The 17,444-nt window shown below is 38.6% G+C and overlaps 1 protein-coding gene and 1 long non-coding RNA gene across 6 annotated transcripts in view; one reads left to right on the top strand and one right to left on the bottom strand.

Annotated features, from left to right (window-relative positions):
* LOC140846707 (uncharacterized) lies at positions 1 to 13,948 on the bottom strand. Its single transcript, XR_012126101.1, has 3 exons — positions 13,446 to 13,948; positions 13,239 to 13,334; positions 1 to 5,614 (listed from the first exon to the last, which is right to left on the bottom strand). It is a non-coding gene; the product is annotated as an uncharacterized lncRNA (long non-coding RNA).
* Positions 6,002 to 17,444, top strand: part of LGSN (lengsin, lens protein with glutamine synthetase domain) — a 27,667-nt gene continuing 16,224 nt past the window's right edge. The window contains exons 1-3 of one of the 5 annotated variants that reach the window (XM_073224272.1): positions 6,030 to 6,150; positions 15,570 to 15,700; positions 16,896 to 17,049. In XM_073224272.1, coding sequence (XP_073080373.1) covers positions 16,933 to 17,049 — 117 coding nt within the window. In that variant the 5' untranslated portion in view covers positions 6,030 to 6,150; positions 15,570 to 15,700; positions 16,896 to 16,932. Of the gene's footprint in view, positions 6,151 to 15,569; positions 15,701 to 16,895; positions 17,050 to 17,444 lie in introns of all 5 variants that reach the window. The other 4 variants (XM_073224273.1, XM_017645769.3, XM_073224274.1 and 1 more) reach the window with 4 other exon arrangements.

Consider the following 17,444-nt stretch of genomic DNA (forward strand, 5'->3'; position numbering starts at 1 on the left):
ACACCTTCAACTACCACTCACTTTCCACAGATGGAAGAACCTTCTGTTTCTTCTTATGCAGACTTGCATTTGAAGCCTTCAGTATTTAGGAATGCTGACTATATGATGTCAGACATCACTCCTAAAACTAAAAAGCACCTGAGCCCTTGTAAAATAGTTGGATAATTTGATTTCTGCTGCAAGTAATCAAGTAAGTTTACACTCAGATCAGACAATTTTAGAGGCTAAAAGTTTTCTTTAATTTGAATCTCTCCTAATAGGCTCTCACTAATGCAAAGGGACAAGGGTTATTGAAGTTCCCTCATCTTATATTTAAGCATATATTTATTTTTGCTCTCTTAGGTACTATATTTTTTTAAAGCTTGAATTTCTTCCCATCTTGACTTAGTGGTTGAAAGTGTGGACTCTGGGGCCGGGCTTGGACTTCAGATCCTGATTGTGCCACTTACAGGCTTTTGGAGCTTCAGCGAGACACTGAAGATTTCTGTGCCTCAGTTACCCCATCTGTGAAATGGGGGGTAGTAATAGTACCTCATTGGTTCGGGGGAGATTAAATGAGTGAGTATCTGTAGAGCACTTTGAAGTTCACCTGTATACACTGAGAGCTGTGCAAGATGTCGTATTTTATCTACTACAGTAATGTAATGGTGCTACATTTTTGTAAAATTCCTCCAGATTTTGACTTTTACAGCTGGAGTACAGGAAGCAGTGTGGCTGCTCCAGCTCTATCTAGGTCACCATTCCAAAGTAAAGAGCTATGCTGGCCTACTAGGCAGGCACAAAGGCTTTCATCAAAGAGCTCAGTTAATGAGCTGAGGGAAGAGGTATTTTTAGAAGTTTTTTCCACTTGTTTCTTGTTTTAAATTATGTTTGCTTAATTAAAGAAATCTTCCTTTAAACTTTATGATGCCATCAGAAATTTATTTATTTGTGATATACCATAAGATGTGCCAATGGATATGAGCTATATACCATTTAGATTATCATCCACCAGCCTTTATAATAGCCACAATGGAATAATAGTACACAATGGAAACCAAAATTTCCAGATGAGCTTGGACCCTATTACTTTAGTGTCCAATATAATTACATTTTAAAAACAATATTTTATATACAGTTCATTTTGCTGAAAATTATTCAGAAGTCATTTAGATTTAGGTAGAAGATACAACTTGTCTTTAATTCTACTATCTAGGAGGTACTGTGGTGGGAGTATTGTGTTCAGTTTGTGAATTATTGTTAACTAAGCATGCCTAGAATGATTCCCAAGAAGCCTGAAATAGAAGTAAATAGTACAGATTTCTTTCCAAAGCAGCAACCTGGTCAGAAAACAGTCAAGTGTTTGTTTGGTATATGTATTGTGTGAATGGCTCAGACTTTACCTAAAAAATACTCATGGATATAAATCATCATTTATGGGTGAAGATGTCAGACAATAGATGATTTTCAGTCTCTTATTTAATAGAAAGAAAGCATTCATGATAACTTCAGTGGCTACTGGGACATAGAGGACATCATTTGAAAATGAAGTCATCATGAAGATTTGATGTAGAATGACGTGTAAGAGACTATTTATTCTTTGGCAATACTTACTTAATTCTCATAATAGAAGTGTGGTGATTTTCCCCAGAAAATAAATTCAATTTTTCTCATACCTCATTCATTCAATCATTCAACAAAAGTATATTGATATCTTATTGTGAAATAAGCAGTGTTCCAGGTGCCTGAATGACAAAATAGAATTCAAACCTTCTAGGACTTCACAGCTTCAGTGGGAGATACAGACAGATAATATACAGTACAAATGGTAATCAGTTATGCAATGTATATAGAGTTATGTGAAAGTCAGAGGGTAGTGGGCAGACCATACCTAAATAATTTAAATAAGGCCTCTTACCAAAAAAAAAAAAAAAAAAAAAAATTTCAAGTAAATACAGTTGAAAGAACTTTTTGAAGAAAGAATATCAACAATTCATTCATCACCCTCCCACCACCATTTTCATATTTATTAAAGTTAGATATGTCTGTGGCTTAGAGAAGCAAACAGTTCTTCACCTCACTTAGTTGGATCTTTTTGTTTTAACTCATTATCTCTAAAAATTGTACTTATATTACAATTTATTTATCTTTCAGTTTGCCATTAACTATTGACTTCTCCCATTGGATAAATGAGGATTTGACTGTCTCCTCCTTCCTCCTTGAATGCACATGCACTCTTGATCTCCCCAAGTTTGCTAATAAAACACAGTAATGTTAGCAGGATCAATATTTAGTATTTACATTATTATGGTTACGTAAAGCTATTCACAGTTGAGCCATGTATATTGTATGATTTTTCCTTGCTCATGTGATTTTTTCTTTTCTATAGAGTTAATCGTTTCTTTTTTCAGTTGCTTAGTATCCTATGTATATGTTAAAAACTCAATCTCAGTTATTCCCCAAACATCCAGACTCAGGAGATATTTTACTAATTCATTCTTCTGAAAATTGTTTCTTTGGCTTTTGTCCTGAAAATATATGACAGTATTTATCTATTTATTTATTCATTTTGATAGTATTTACTTTTGATATTCAGCTGTTATTCTGAGCTTTTTTTTTTTTTTTTTTTTTTGCCTTATCAATTCCCTAGGGATTCTCTTCACTCTCCCCCATGTTGGGTCTCCTGTTACTTGGATCTGTGTTGGTTTCCTGTTTTGGAAAGACACATCCTTCATTAGTTTCTTGAGAAAGCATATAATGAGTGGTATGTGAAATGTGTCTTCATTTTGATCTTCACTTGATTGATAGTTTTGACTCAGTATAGAATTATGGGCTAGATATTTTCCCACAGAATTTTTAAACCCTTTCACCATTGTTTTCCAGTATCCAGTGTCACTATTATGAAATCTGAGTTCTTTATGATTCCTTATCCATAGTGTTCTGAAACTATATGATAATGAGTCTCCATGCATATCAACCTTAATTCATTTAGCTAGATATTCAGCCCACACTTTCATTTGGGAAACTCATGCCCTTCATTTCTAGGAAATTAATTTTTGAAGACTACTTTGCCTGGATATTTATCTTTTCCTGAAATTCTTATTCATATGTGTACTTCACAGATTGGCCATCTTTTTATAATCCCTTCTATCTTCTTTGTCTTTTTCTTATTTCTGGAAAGTTCTGCACATTGCATTGTTTCTTAATTTCTCTCACTGATTATTCAGATTATCTTTCTGAGATTTGTTCAGTTAGCTATAATTTGTCCACCTGCTTCCTAGCATCCATTTCTTTTTTCTGTTGTCTCCATTTCCATTTTTCTTTCTCCTTTTTTGCTTATGCCTTTTATTTAGATTTTTTTGGAGCAGGTAAAAGTAAGTGCATATATTACATCTGACATCTACCCCCAAAAGGTCTCATCCACTTTTTAAAGAAAATTTTATAAAGATAAAGATGATCTTTTATCCTGAACAATAAGACAAAAAGAATTGGTTGATTAAGCAAGAAAGTCAGTTGAAGTAAAGAATCAGAAAAAAGACATTTTAAACATATTTTTTTAAATTGAGGCATACAATTGTACATTTATTAGCCAATCTGTTGATTTTGGAACAATGCTTTTTTTCTGAATATACATCCACTACTTTGAGTTTCACATTTTCTTTCTTGTGTACACCATTATCATAGTGCATCAGGTAAGAATAACATAAAATTTTTACTTTTTGTGATGCAAGATCTTAAAGACCATTGTAGGACACTCTGAAAGACAATTGTAAACTTCAGTAAATTGTCTTAGTTTTTACAGTTGTATTACCTGAATGGAATTCAAGAATTTTTGTTGGACGTGTACTGCCATAGACTGAATCACCGTAAACGAGATTAATTCCTTTATAAAAAAGACTCCAGAGAGTTACTTCTTCCTCTGCTACATGTCTGCTACGTGAGGACATAGGATGGCTGTCTCTGAACCGGGAAGTGGGCCCTCACCAGACACTGAATCTACTGGCACCTCGATCTTGGACTTCCCAGTCTCCAGAACTGTGAGAAATAAATGTCTGTATATTAAGCTACTCAGTCTGGTACTTTTTTTACAGCAGCTCAAACTACGACTTGTATCATTTTCAAGTCTTTCTAAAACATTCAGCTTGGTTTTAAAGAAATATATCTTTCTTCATATTGGTTTACATAATATTTAATAAAGCTGCATATTTGCAATAACCAGTGCAATTAGGATGAACAATTTTGAAAATAACCAGTATTAGTATTATTTTTAGTAAGTATACAACTAAATGGGTGGGTGAAGAAGTTGGGGAGGGGTTGTTAAAATAGCTCTCTTGAGGTTTAGAGTGAGGACAGTCCAATTATAATGAGGAGGGGCTAAAGATAACTTGAGTAGGAGGCTAGAATGATGCGGTACAGGCCCAGAGGGTACAGCAGGACTGGAAAGATGCTCAGTGATAGGCTGTCATGGGAAATGATGATCTCTGAAAGATCTCTCTGACTTACAGTGTGGAACCTGTACAACTGCTGTGCAGATAAGGCCGCTCTGCATGTCACACGAACGAACACTCTTATAAATGAAGAACAGTTAAGTTCTAACAACTTAGTAAGATCTAATTCTTTATCTGGTTTATTTGTCAGAAATGTTCCAATTCTATGTTATGATATAACAATTTTTCCATTTTATCTTGAACATTAGAATTAGGATTAATGATTAATTTGGAGGTTTAAGGAAAGAGGATGTGGCTCTAAATGCCACAGATTGCTGTGTTTTGTATAAATAATACAGATTATCTGGAAACTTCAGCTATAACTTTTTTATTTTGATTCAATAAAATAAATAGGTTAGTTAATAAGGTTTATAAAGTAAATCAGCATTTGGATTTGGATGAAATTATAAAAATTCAGCTGAGTGGATAGGTAAATAGGCCCAATTTAAATTTTCAAGTTTTAAGAGAAAAATGAAAAACCTCTCAGATACAGTTTTTTAAATTAAGAGCAGAGAAGAAAATTGGTCAGCAATACAACAATTGTTATAAACCTGTTTGAAGTGTGCATTTTGTGGTTTGATTAAAAAGAGAGAGTAAACTGGGAAGATACTGAAATTATGTAAAGTGGAAAAGACAGAGCGAGCCAGCAGGGAAGATAAACAAAGAAACAAGGGGAAAAGTAGAGTAGATTGCAACAAACATAAAACAATGACTGCAGTTGCAGAAACAGAATGAGAGAGTCGGGCCTCGCTGACGGGCTGGAGTGATGGCTGGGCGTCCTCAGGCCTGGGAGTCCGGGACGCAGGTGATCAGCTCTGGAGACACTATGCTCATGCATGGAGAATGCGGAGGGAGGGTTTGATCTAATTCAGAAAAACAACCTTCCCCCACCCACTGTACTAGAAGTCAAAAGTTAAAGATGGCAGAAGCATAATTTCCAGCCCCCCTTGAGAAATCATCCCCTGTCTCCTCTGAGTTAGGATTGTTTGGGGGGCCATGTGGGGCAGCCTGTGATTCTGTGTTCATTGTGGCCAGCTGGGAAGGGCTGGGGTTTGTTAGAGACTGACATTTGCAGAATTGGAAAGGCTAAAGAAAAATGGTTGTAGTTATAGGAAGGACCAGAATTAATTTAGAGGCCAGAAGGGACCCTAGAAAAGAAAAGAAAAATGGGAATTACAAATGAGAGGATCTTTGCCATTGGTAAAAATCCAGTTTGCCTACAGCTGTATTTTTCCATGTGTGGTTTTGCCTGTGGACTTTGATTGGATAGTTGGCTAATAAATGTTTCATCATCTGAGTCAAACAAAGGTTTCATTCCAGAATACAATTGTTATGTAACAAAATTCAGTATGTTGGAGAAAAAGTGAATCAACACAGTTTTAAGCTTTGCATGTCCTTTGTTTGTAGGGAGTCAGGCATAAATGAGCATTTGTCATCCGATGCTTCCAGAGCATTTCTAGCATACCATGCTTTGGGCATGACACATCAGAGTCTGCTTTTTATCTCTTATTACCTGCCAGAACGCTCTGGAAACAGCCTCTGTGGAATTCATAGTCTGCAGTGTTTGTTCCAGGTATACATATAAATACACGTTGACTGCATCTGTTAAGGATAATGTGGTTTCCAAAGCCGACTCCAAATAAAAAAGCGTGAGATGAATGATGAAGGGGACCTTCCGCAGGAGGTATGAAGTTAATAGTTAAAAGGTTATTTACAGAAGTACTGACAGCAAAGCTTTTTATTATTCTATGTCAACTATTTGAGCACCAGTATGAGTAAGGGCAGCATGATTATAATTGTTTTAAAACTGCTTTGGAGAAATTTGTGAAGAAACTCTTCGCTGCTACACACTGAGTTTATTAGTAAAAACTGACTTCAGGATTTGCACTAGGAAAGCTCATTTAGTTTGCATAGTCATTTAAAATAACTGCATTAATCACTGAGTTTCAGGAGCCAAAGGATGCTCTAAAAATTTTTATGCTTATTTTTGTTGTTATTAAGAATACAATCTTTGTTTCTCTTAAAACTTTTGCTTCATTTTATTAAAAATGCTTTGTTTGAGGTTAAATGACCAAAGGTGTGAACCCATTTTCAAACTGTATTTGAAATGCGTGGCATTTTAAATAATCATCGCCACTCATCTGCTCTAGAATACATTGACAGACTCAGCTGTCAAAATGTAGCATTTCTCCTTAGTTCTTAATGTGCATGTACCCAACTTCTACTCTTGTATTTGTGACAGACCATTCTGAAAGTAGACTGGGAGGCAGGCATGTTGTGGTCCAGTCTAGAAGAATGTTGTTAAGAAAATATAATGCAAGAAGCACAAATACTCTGTGCAAAGCACAGTGGTAGACCAATGCGCTGTATTTGAAACAGTGTTTAGACAGCAGACCTGATCCCCATGCCTTCTCCATGTAGTGGAGAAGACAGCTAAATACCTAAGGAAGAATGGGGTCCCTGCTGTGTAGAAGGAGTCTAAGCTGTGGGCTTTGGGATGGAGACAAGGGATATACTTTCCACAGGGAAACTGGGTAAAGGCTATGTGAAGAAGGGACACACTGAGGAGTGCTGGGGCTTATCAAGTAGTATCCTGTTCTTGTCCGCAGCATTAAATGGTGAATATGTTTGTATAAGAATGAATTTACCTGAAAGTAAATTTGTAGCTGGAGAATAATGGCTTGGAGAGAGTAATTACTATGTACATCATTAGCTTTTTAAAATTCTGATTTCTAACTGTTAACTTCTGCTTGGACTGGGTTTTACTACTCCTGAGCCTATGACAGAACGGTGTTTTCTCCCCCACCTCCCACAGTTTTAGCCAAGGATTCCAGGTGCCCCAGCTCCTGTGGAAATCCTAGGTCACACTCTCCCCAGAGACCATCCAGACCAAATGATTGCTCACTCTTTAGGGAACAGAAAAACCGACAATATGATTTTAAAGTACACAATTTTCACAGCAAGATTCAGACTCTGTCTTTTGGGGCAAAGCTCCTTGATAACCAGGTTGGAGCATTTTATTTAGTAGGCGTCACGGAGGAGAGCCTTGGCGTCTCCCTGACCCAGCTCCCCACTGGATGACTCTGTGCTCTCCTGCGGGGTCGTATTTTCAGGAAGAGAGAGAGTATAGGAAGCAGAAGGAGATGGTGTGTTACATTCCTTTTCAAGTTAACTAATGTCTGGAAAAGAGCAATGATTGTGTCCCTTACCAGATGCTCTGGAAGTGTGAACAGCAGGAGCGTGTGCAGCTGAACAAAGGCTCAGTGGATTCAGAAGGGCAGATTGTGGGTGTGAACAAAATCCCTCAGACTGATCACTTCCCCAAGCTGCACAAATTCCTTGGCAGAGTCTTCAGTAAATATGAATAGTAATTCATCTTAGATTTGATATTTCCCAACAGAATATTTTGCTGAAATTTGCTATTCAGAGCAATGTTGTAAAGTCTGTGTTCAGCCAAATTCTTAGCAGTGGTGAACAGAAAATAGATAAAAACCCATTCTCGTTCCCAAAAGTAGACCCTATGGTGTATGAAGTTGTAAACTGAGGGAGATGGTGGCACATTATAATTAAAACCTATTTATCAATGACCTCATGTGGGTGCTGAGCTGGGTGATAACACCAAGCAAGTTGGGTGGGATCTGTTCTGTGTCCTGTAGATGTTTACGACTCAGTATAGAAAATACTGGCATGGGGGACAGTGTGGGCTGACGCTTTCTCATCACAGGAAGAGGGGATGGCATCTGGGGTGAGACCAGAGGGCCCCCTGCTCTGCAGCCTCGTCTGCATGTGTGGGTCAGGTGTTAGGTGCCATTTGCCGGAGGCCGTGACCCTCCGGAGGCAGGTCTCAGCCTAGGAATTTACCTGCCCCCCTTGCCCTTCTCTCCCTGCCTTATGCTATCGTTTGCACAACTCTATAAATGAAGACTTACCTATTCTATTTTTATATCTTTAATGTATTTTGTCTCTTAGGATTCAAAGTTTTGTTTTCAGATTTCAAGGTTTTTAGTTCATTTTATATTTACTTTTACTATTTCAGATCTATCCCCTTTTCAGTGCCTCTCACAATGTTAAAAATTAGGTCTGTGTTTCAAACGCAGTCATTAAAGCCCATTCTCTGAAACAGAATGCCTGCTTTTTCATCATGGCTGTACTGTGTGACGTGGGGCAAATGATTGGACTTCCCTTGTGCTTCATTTGGACATTCATAGTAGTGATTGGAAGAGATTTTGTCGAGAGATTAAATGAATTAATACATGTTAAGTGCTTAGAATAGTGCTTAGGACATAGTGAGCATTCAGTAAATGGGAGGTATTCATCGTGTATCATTTGTTAAGTTGCAGACTGACCTATATCTCCCCTAGGTTTTGTACTTTTCCTTTATGTGGTAGAACTTTATTTGCCCCTTTGTATAATGATAACAATTATATGTAGCATACATTTATATAAATAAACACCTATCTGTCCACTTCTAGCCCATTAAGGCTTTCCTAAGGTACAGTGACTGAACCTCATTTAGTATTCTAGTCATGGGCACATCATGTTTTTTTAAAAGATGGAATTCCTTCTCCTGTCATGTTTAAAATATTCTTTTTGATGAGCCCTACTATTTTTATCTGCAGCAGCCAGTACTTGATATCTTCATCAACAGTTCTATAATATTCTTAGATCTTATTTCACACTGTTACAGAGTCCTTTATCATAAACATGTATTATATACTACACATATATTTAAATTTTTCTACAAGTCTTTGAAGAAAGTGTTACTTTCTCTGCCTACCCACAAAACCTTCAAAAATTATTTTGATCCTATCTCTACAGGTAAATATATTTTAGGTGCAAAATCTTAATTTCTCTGGAAGTGGAGATTTTCTTTTTAATTTACTTATGAAAATGTTAGTAAGACCTGTACTAGCACCAAACTCAGGGAACTGCCCAAACTTTTTGTTTCCTTTATTATGTTAGTATTCTTTGATATCTAGCTTCATGTTATGAAAATAACATGGTGTCGGACCTTCATAAAATCATTTTTTCCCTTCCCGGAAACGATTGGTCAGGCATGCTTTTTTCTTATAGAACGCTCTGTTGCAGATTTTGATCCTCTTGTTGGGAAAGGAAGGAAGTTCCAGAGCCCTTCACATGAGGAGCAGCACATCATTTATATCATGACACCTCTTTCACACAGAGGCTCTGGGTAGTTTCTCTATAATTCTTGGGTGGATGAGGACATAAAATCTGCCAGCTTGGATGTAGGCTACTTTATGGAAGTGGTGAGCATCTGAGGTGGTAGAACTGGGAACTCTCTGGCTCAGCCTTGACATTTGCTTATCTATCCCCTCCACAAATGTGCTTGAGGATGAGAAACTTGACACTTTTCCAAATAGCCCATTCCATTTAAGCCCATTGTATTAAGAAAAATTGAGATTTTCTGTAATTTCCAAATTTTTCTGTATTTGCCATCTGTGCTTAGTTTCACCTCAAAGGACAGAGATGCTGCTGAATTCTAAGTTGAGATGTGAAGTTAAAAAAAGAAAGAAAATATTTACTCAATCTCTATTGTATTCAGTCACTATACTAAGCACAAGGATATATCTAAACTGCCATCTTCTAGAAATTTCCAGTCTCTTTGTCAGTCTTTTCCCATTTCCCTTCCTTTCCATCTGCCTTGGATTCCACATTTCATTGCTTTAGTTTCTTTCTTACCAATATCCTCAACTTATCTTTGTCATTGTCTTCCTGAGTTTGTATCCTTACAAAACCTCAACCCTGTGGTTTTCATATCTGAAAGAGCTTTGCTGGGGAAAAATAATTTACTTGCGCAGATGGGAGCCTCTCCAACTTTAAAGTCTCCAATTCCTGCAGGACACACAACAATTTTGTCTCCTGAGTTGGCTGTGTCTCCTCCTCTGCTATGACTACATCTGGCCGCCTCCGTGCTCCTTCAGCGCTTCGTCTTTTGTATCCTCTCTCTCAGAGCACCTCCCATCCGAAAGAGGACACTGGAAGCACCTCAGGTGTCCACCTTTCTCGTCCAGAACTGATAAGGAAGATCACAGTTAAGAATCAGTTTTGAATTCAGATTGGGCTACTTATGGGCTGACACTCTTCCTGGGACTCGGTCACATCATCTGACAGGCGCTCATGGAATGCTGACAAGTCCTGTTTCCTTTTCTTCCTCCTTATTCTTCTCTTCCTTCCTTCTACCAACATTCTGTTTTCTTCCTCTTGTGGAGGAAGATATATCAAAGTTAATCCTTTCATTTCAATTCTAGTTCCCATCCTTCTGCTCTGTCAGGGATCTTAATTTATCTTTTTTTTCTCCTCTTTCTTTAACATCTTCTTTATCGACTCCTTTCTTTAACCATTTACTTATGTGCCAGTCTTTTCTTCCTTAAAGAATGTCAGCTTTTTTGCCTCCTGTGTCTTCTTCTCCTCTTCACACTTTTGAGTTACATTTCCTGTGTCCACCAGATACTGGAGGACATGCCTGGTGTGCTCCCTGTGTGCAGACCCTGGGCTAGACACCTCTCATTTCTCCTCAACTTACCGCCGTCTGGCGGCTGCTCACTTTCTTCCCTTGAAACTGCTCTTACCAAGGCCTCTAGTGACCTGGGTTGCACCATTCAAGAGACAGGTCATCATATGAGCCTTATTTATCATCCCAGTGGGATGGCCTCTTCCTTTAATACAGATATCACTCTTGATGTCAGGGAAACCCCTCGGTCCCGGCTTTTCCTTTCATCTTGCGGTCATTTCTCCCGACTACTCTCTGGGATTCCATTCCGATGTCTGCTCATTAAGTGTTGCTTCGCTGTTCTCTCTTAGTCCTCTCATTTTCTCACTCTCTGCTATTTCTCTCATGATTCTGACCATTGTCAGGGCTTTTTTCCTTCCTTTGTGTCTTTTGGATGCTGACTCCTAGGGCCGATGTTTGCTCGATGCCTCTGGGTGACACACAGTTATCTTAGATTCCGTATGTCCAAAACAGAGCCCAGCAGCTCCCCTCTCAGGTCTTCTCACCCTGGGTTTCCTGGTCAGAAACCTGGCTGTCCTCTTTGCCCCTTCTGTCTCCTTTGCCTCCTGTATCCAGTCAGGCACCAAACTGCCAAATCTGCCTCCCAGATACATGTGTGGTATGCTCCTCACCACCGTCCATCCCCACAGCCATTATCCTAGTTCAGATCAGTGTAATCTCTGCCCTAGATGGCCCAAAAGGATACTGGGACTATAGGTAGTTCCTTGGTTTATAGCTGCGGTGGTTCTTCATTCTAGAAGGGGCACCTAAATATACTCTTGACACTTAAGGAATTACATTTTTTAGGATAAACTAATCATTGCCTTTTGGTTTGGAAAAAAAGTATGTAGATGAAAGAAAGCTACTTTAAGGATACTGAAAATTATTTTTCAAAGCATGAGTGAGATCTATAAGAGAAGACTAAGCAGTTTACCAATTATGATGAGAGATTATGATTATGGGTATTTGAACAGGCTGCAAAATTTAATAAGGGATCAACTTTCACTGGGGATTTAAGAAAATTAATCATCTTTGAATGGGTGGTTACAGCAAATCATCCAGGTAGTTAATTTTGAGCTGTGACCAGAAGAGCAGATTACTGTCTTACTGGGATGGGCTCAGCAATCAGTAAAAACCTGGGCAAGAAGGAAACGGTGTGGGCTAGAGGAACGATAAGATTAGTTTTCTGTAGATGGAAATAGGATTTGTGTGTGAAGATAGCTTTGGAGCCTGGGAAGATCTGGGAGGCTACTCTATTCATGGCCTCAGAAAATACTGATTTGAATTTTTCTGAAGGTGGTGGAAAATTCTGAAAGTCTTCTAAGCAAAGAAGTCAGAAGACCAAAATTGTTATTTAGAGAAGTAACATGAGCCTACAGGAAGTGGCCTAGAGGAAGGGTAGGAGAATGGTAGCACCAAATGCAAGAAGAACAGGGAACATAGAAGCTCTCAGTTTTAAATGGTGAATTCATTGAGCAGAATTACCACAGTGTATTAACGCTTCCTACTGTAATCTATGCTGCTTTTGAGTTTCACTATTACAGCAAAGGTGACACTCACGCACATAACTACATATTTTGGATTGTTTTCTTAGACCAAGTTTCTAGAAGTAGAAATAGCAGTTAGTAGGTTTGGATATTTTTAGATTAGGTTATGCATATTTGTGATGTGTTGTTTGACATACCTCTGCTGTAAATATTTTGAATACGTTTTCCTCCATTTTATTTTGAAGAACACACTTCAAGGAAACCAAAGACACATTCTTTTCTCTTTGATGTATTCTTTTAAATTGATAATCTTTGATTCTTTTTTCCCATTATTTCTAATCAAGGTTAAAACTTGATGAGATTTTTTTTGGCTTGTTTTCTTTTTCATGCATCCCCATCATTACAAAATCAGAGTGTTTGCTTATAATGCATTAAGATTACACTTTAGACCACAGTGAGTAGACAGGGGTCAAAACAGTAGTTTTTAAAGTATTGACATTAAAAAGTAACTGTGAGAGAAAATTAAAAGTAAATGAATAAAACCAGTGATATTTAGAATCTAAATAACACCGGTTAATATATTGGAAGGAAACTTATTAGGTCAAATTAGGTCATTAAATTTAATGCTTGGCAGAATCCCTTTAGGTTAAGCCTCTTTTAGTTAATTTGATCAAGCCACTGAGGTGAAATGCAAAATAAGAAACTTATATTAAGCCATATAAACAACTTTCAAAAGAAGGACTATGATGAGAAAAATGTGAATTATGAAAATACCTTGCAATATGAGACATTCTTTAAGGCCATTCTGATGTATGAGACAAATGAGTCATCTGATGGAGTGATAGAAGCATTTCTGCTGTGAGGAAATCTCTGGTGGAAATGTCAAAAGAAATCAAAATTAAGCCGTTGTCATACCATTTTGAGATTGTCTAAATAAGCATGAATGTCATGTGATCAAAATGAAATTGCATATCTTCTTACGCTCATGGTTCTTCCAACCTGCTTTACTTCACCTCTGTCTTCAGCTCATGTCCCCATTTCTGTTTAAGCTTGGCTTAGTTTCCCTGGCAGTCTAAAGACTCTATTTATACCTGCCTGTTTAATAATAGCAGCAGTGTAGAGTTCAAGCATGAGTATATTGGTCACAGCTCCCCCTCAGTGAACCCTTAGACTGCGTAATCAACCTAACCTCACTGAGAGGTTCCCCTAGTTTATTGTGTTCAGGATCTAGAACTGTTTAAATTAGGGAATAGAGCCTGACTCAGTGGGATCTCCCATGAGGTAACCTAGAATGAGGTATTTTTCCAACAGAGGTCCCAAGTAATGCATAGTGCCAGGGTAAAAATAATCATGATGAACACCTAACAGTACTTATTATGCATCAGGCACAGCCTCTACAACATAATGGTTCAACCAGTGGATTTGCCAGTGGGAACTCTATTGCTGACTGCTTGATAAGTGGTGAAAAGTTTCTAAACTAATTGGTAAGCGCTGCTGTCAGGAGCCCCCTAAGCATGTCCCTCAACCCACCAAATTTCTCTAGCTGTTCTGCTGTTTCCCTGGGGCCCCTGGATGCCTCCACAATCCTCTAACTATAAAATTAACATCTGGTCCATTGGGGCCATTTAGAACCCTGCCCTCACTTCCCAGCACCCCAGCAACGATGCAGGAGCATTCTGACTGATAGTATTCATTAAGGGTGCATTTAAGTACTTGTGTTCTGGAGCCAGGTGCCTGTGTTCAAATCTCAGCTCCGTCACTTATGAGATGTATGAGTTTGAGCTAATTTTTCTTCGTTCTGAGACTAAACAAATTAATGCATGCAAAGCATTTAGAAGACACATGACACATAATAGGCAAAATGAAAGCATTTGTTATTTCTATTAGCTGTGTGAATGGTTACATGTTCTGGCCACCATCATTCACTACCACACTAGATACCACTGCTAGGGAAAAGCTAGGTGGTCACTGCTGCTATCGTTTTGCCCAGGGGCCCTCTAGGATCGTTACATATTCTGAACAGTATTCCAGTCTCTCTGAGCTCTGGCTGTGTGGTAGTTGAGAAACCTTCTTTTCTTCTTTACTCCTTACTTTATAATTTAAGTTAATTACCAACATTTAAAAATCATTGCATTTCACATAAAAATCCAGGTATCTGGCCCCTTGGAAGTTTGTAAAACTGGCAACAATGGGGCTACATTTTTGTCATGGTGACCATCACTGGAGCCAAAGTGTTGGCTCCTTCCTAGAAAGGGTATCGGCCCTGGGGTCACTGTCCAGTCCTCTGTGTCTTTTTGTTACCCACCTGGTTTCTGAGTTTGCTATCCAGGCTATACTAAGTCTATAGTCTGTCTAACTATGTCTCTTTCTTTGCAACATGGAAGCTTTCAACTTCCATAACAACATTGCATTGCCTGTACTAGACTGTAAGATTTTTTTATGAAAGGGACCATGTTTTATTTATTTTACATTTTTGACTTTGCTTTACCCATATTAGGTTATCCATAGCCCTCAGTTTAGACTGATGAAGTTTAAGCTGGTGGTGACTTGAATTTAAATGTTGTTAACCCTTATATAGGAAAGAATTATTAAAAAAAAACATACAATTGAAAAAGAAAATATAATTGAGGAAGTTGAGTGAACAAATTTTTATCAGTCATACAGATATCATTATATAATAGCAGTGGGAGTCTGTCTAGTTCAACTGTCTGGCTGTGGTGATGTGGGAAGTTCCCCAGATAATTCCTATTCTAATTTGGCAGTCAGTCATTTGGCCATTGTAACTCGGGGCAAAATCCTGGGGCAAAATACCTTTGAAACCGAAATCAGTCAAAGGGAGAAATAAAGTGGGAGAAGCCTGTTTATTGTTCACAAGCAGTCGTCCACTTCTGCTTGCCCATGTCTCTTGTGACCTGGCTGCAGAAGAAGAGGCCTGTAAGTCCGGGAAAAGGAAATCCCTGGGCAGAATATCAAAGGGAGAAGTAAAGTTTAAAACCCATTTATTGCTTACAAACTGCAGTCCAGGCGGTCTCTTTCCTGCTCCTGCTGAAGCAAAGCCAGCCCTCCCCTTACCTCTCAGGTTTAAATAAGCCCTCCCTTGCCCAGGTAATTACCCAGTGATATGAAGATGAGCTGCTTTCCACTCCTGAGGAATGCCTATTGATATGCAAATGACTAAAGCCATACTTCCCTCCACCCCTGAACACCTGTTGATACTGCAGATGCACTAAAACCAGGTGAGATACTCTGGAAATACTACGATTTTACCCACAAGGCCCCACCCACCTCTTCAGTCTAGATATGCCCTTGCTCGACCTTGTAATTACCTATTGATATGGAGATGGTCTACTTCTCTTCACTCCTTGGTAACACCTATTGGTATGGAGATGCACTAAGGCCAGGCAAGAGAGTCTGGAAATACTGCAATTTACCCGCAAACGTGAAGAAATTACTTAACCACTTGTGGACCTATATCTGCTTTGGCAAAAATGTAGGTAATAATAAATGTCCCCTGGATGTTCTTGTGAATATTAAATGATATATGAAATATTGTCTGGTTATGAAAATGATGCTAGGTTCTTGTTTGTGGAGTCCAAGAATGAACCTAGCAAACACTCAAAGTAGGAGAGAGCCAGGGAGAAGCTTTTATTTAGAGATAAAGTAAGAGGAAAGAGCTCCTGGCTCACGCCAGGAGGGGACAAGAGAGTCCATAGTTGTGCATTGTCTAGGGGTTTTATAGGCAGTTGAGGATTTTCGGTAACGTGATAAAGGGCCTAGGGGTGTGGACTTGTTAAAAGTGCTCTTAGAATGTTCATCCTTGATGAGACATTAAGCCCCTTTTAGCATGCTAAAGTTAATCTTACAAATGATTAGCATAATAAAAACAGTCTATGCTGAGATACTTTTCTGTATCTGGGGAATATTAACTGATCTCACTGAAGAATGACTCTCGAGCTTAACGTTTAGCACAGAGTTTTGGTAGGGGGCTTCCTTGCATGTGTCCTTGCTCTGACTGTAATTATCCTGCCTTGCTTTTTCCAGAGGCCCTCACCCTACTCTGACCACACCCACGGTTCCTGTCTCAAAAATACTTGTAAAATGGTAATATACTTGCTGCGCATGATTATATGTATAGTAGTGTTTACAGAGGAAAATGCCAGCACTCCAGGAGGACTGGCTGCTTAGTGGAAAAGTCAGAATTAGAATTCAGACTACATGGATCTTGGCTAATAGGTTTCTTACTGAAACATCCTTCACTTTGTAACTAAACATAATTTTAAAAGATTTAGGAGAATAAAAGTATTATACTGAAGGCAGGATAAATTAGGCATTTGATAAATTTGTTTCAGCTATTAGAACTATGTCTATACTCTGACCACCTTAGTATATAAAAAGAAATTGACGGACTGAACTAAATGTATTCTTTGTTAGGGTCTAGGACTCCCGGGTTTCCCAGAGAACAAGACACATGGACACGGAGATGAAAATCCAAGCAAAGTCTTTATTCAGCCAGCAAGCTGGGGTCGACAGCACCTCCCCTGACATGCAGGCCGAGTCCGAGCTGCCGACCCCGAAGCAACTTTGGGTACTGATTATATAGGATCTTCACAGGCGTTACACCAAAGCCCGCGCAGTTCTACAACTAATAGGTTTAAAACACACTCTATATTGTAACCAATGGGAAACATTGTAACCTTTTTAGGAAACGCACCAGTTGCCTGCCCGCTTCAATTGTTATCTCTTGCTAACCCAAGCATGTCTATGTGAGTCATCACGGGTTACATCCCCAGGCGTTCCCAGGCTGTTGCCCACTTCTAGTTATCTAACTTAGGGTAGGCGCATTTCTCAGAAGCCTCGGGTAATTTACACAAGAAAAGACTGGGTGGCTCTCGCTCTAGGCAGTCAGGTTAAGTGTCATTAGTTCTTTTTCCTGACTCTTGATGCTCTCTGCACTCCGTTACATTCTTCATTTGAAAAAAA

Source organism: Manis javanica, chromosome 16 (genome assembly GCF_040802235.1).
Source record: "Manis javanica isolate MJ-LG chromosome 16, MJ_LKY, whole genome shotgun sequence".
In the NCBI taxonomy this organism is placed as follows: Eukaryota; Metazoa; Chordata; class Mammalia; order Pholidota; family Manidae; genus Manis; species Manis javanica.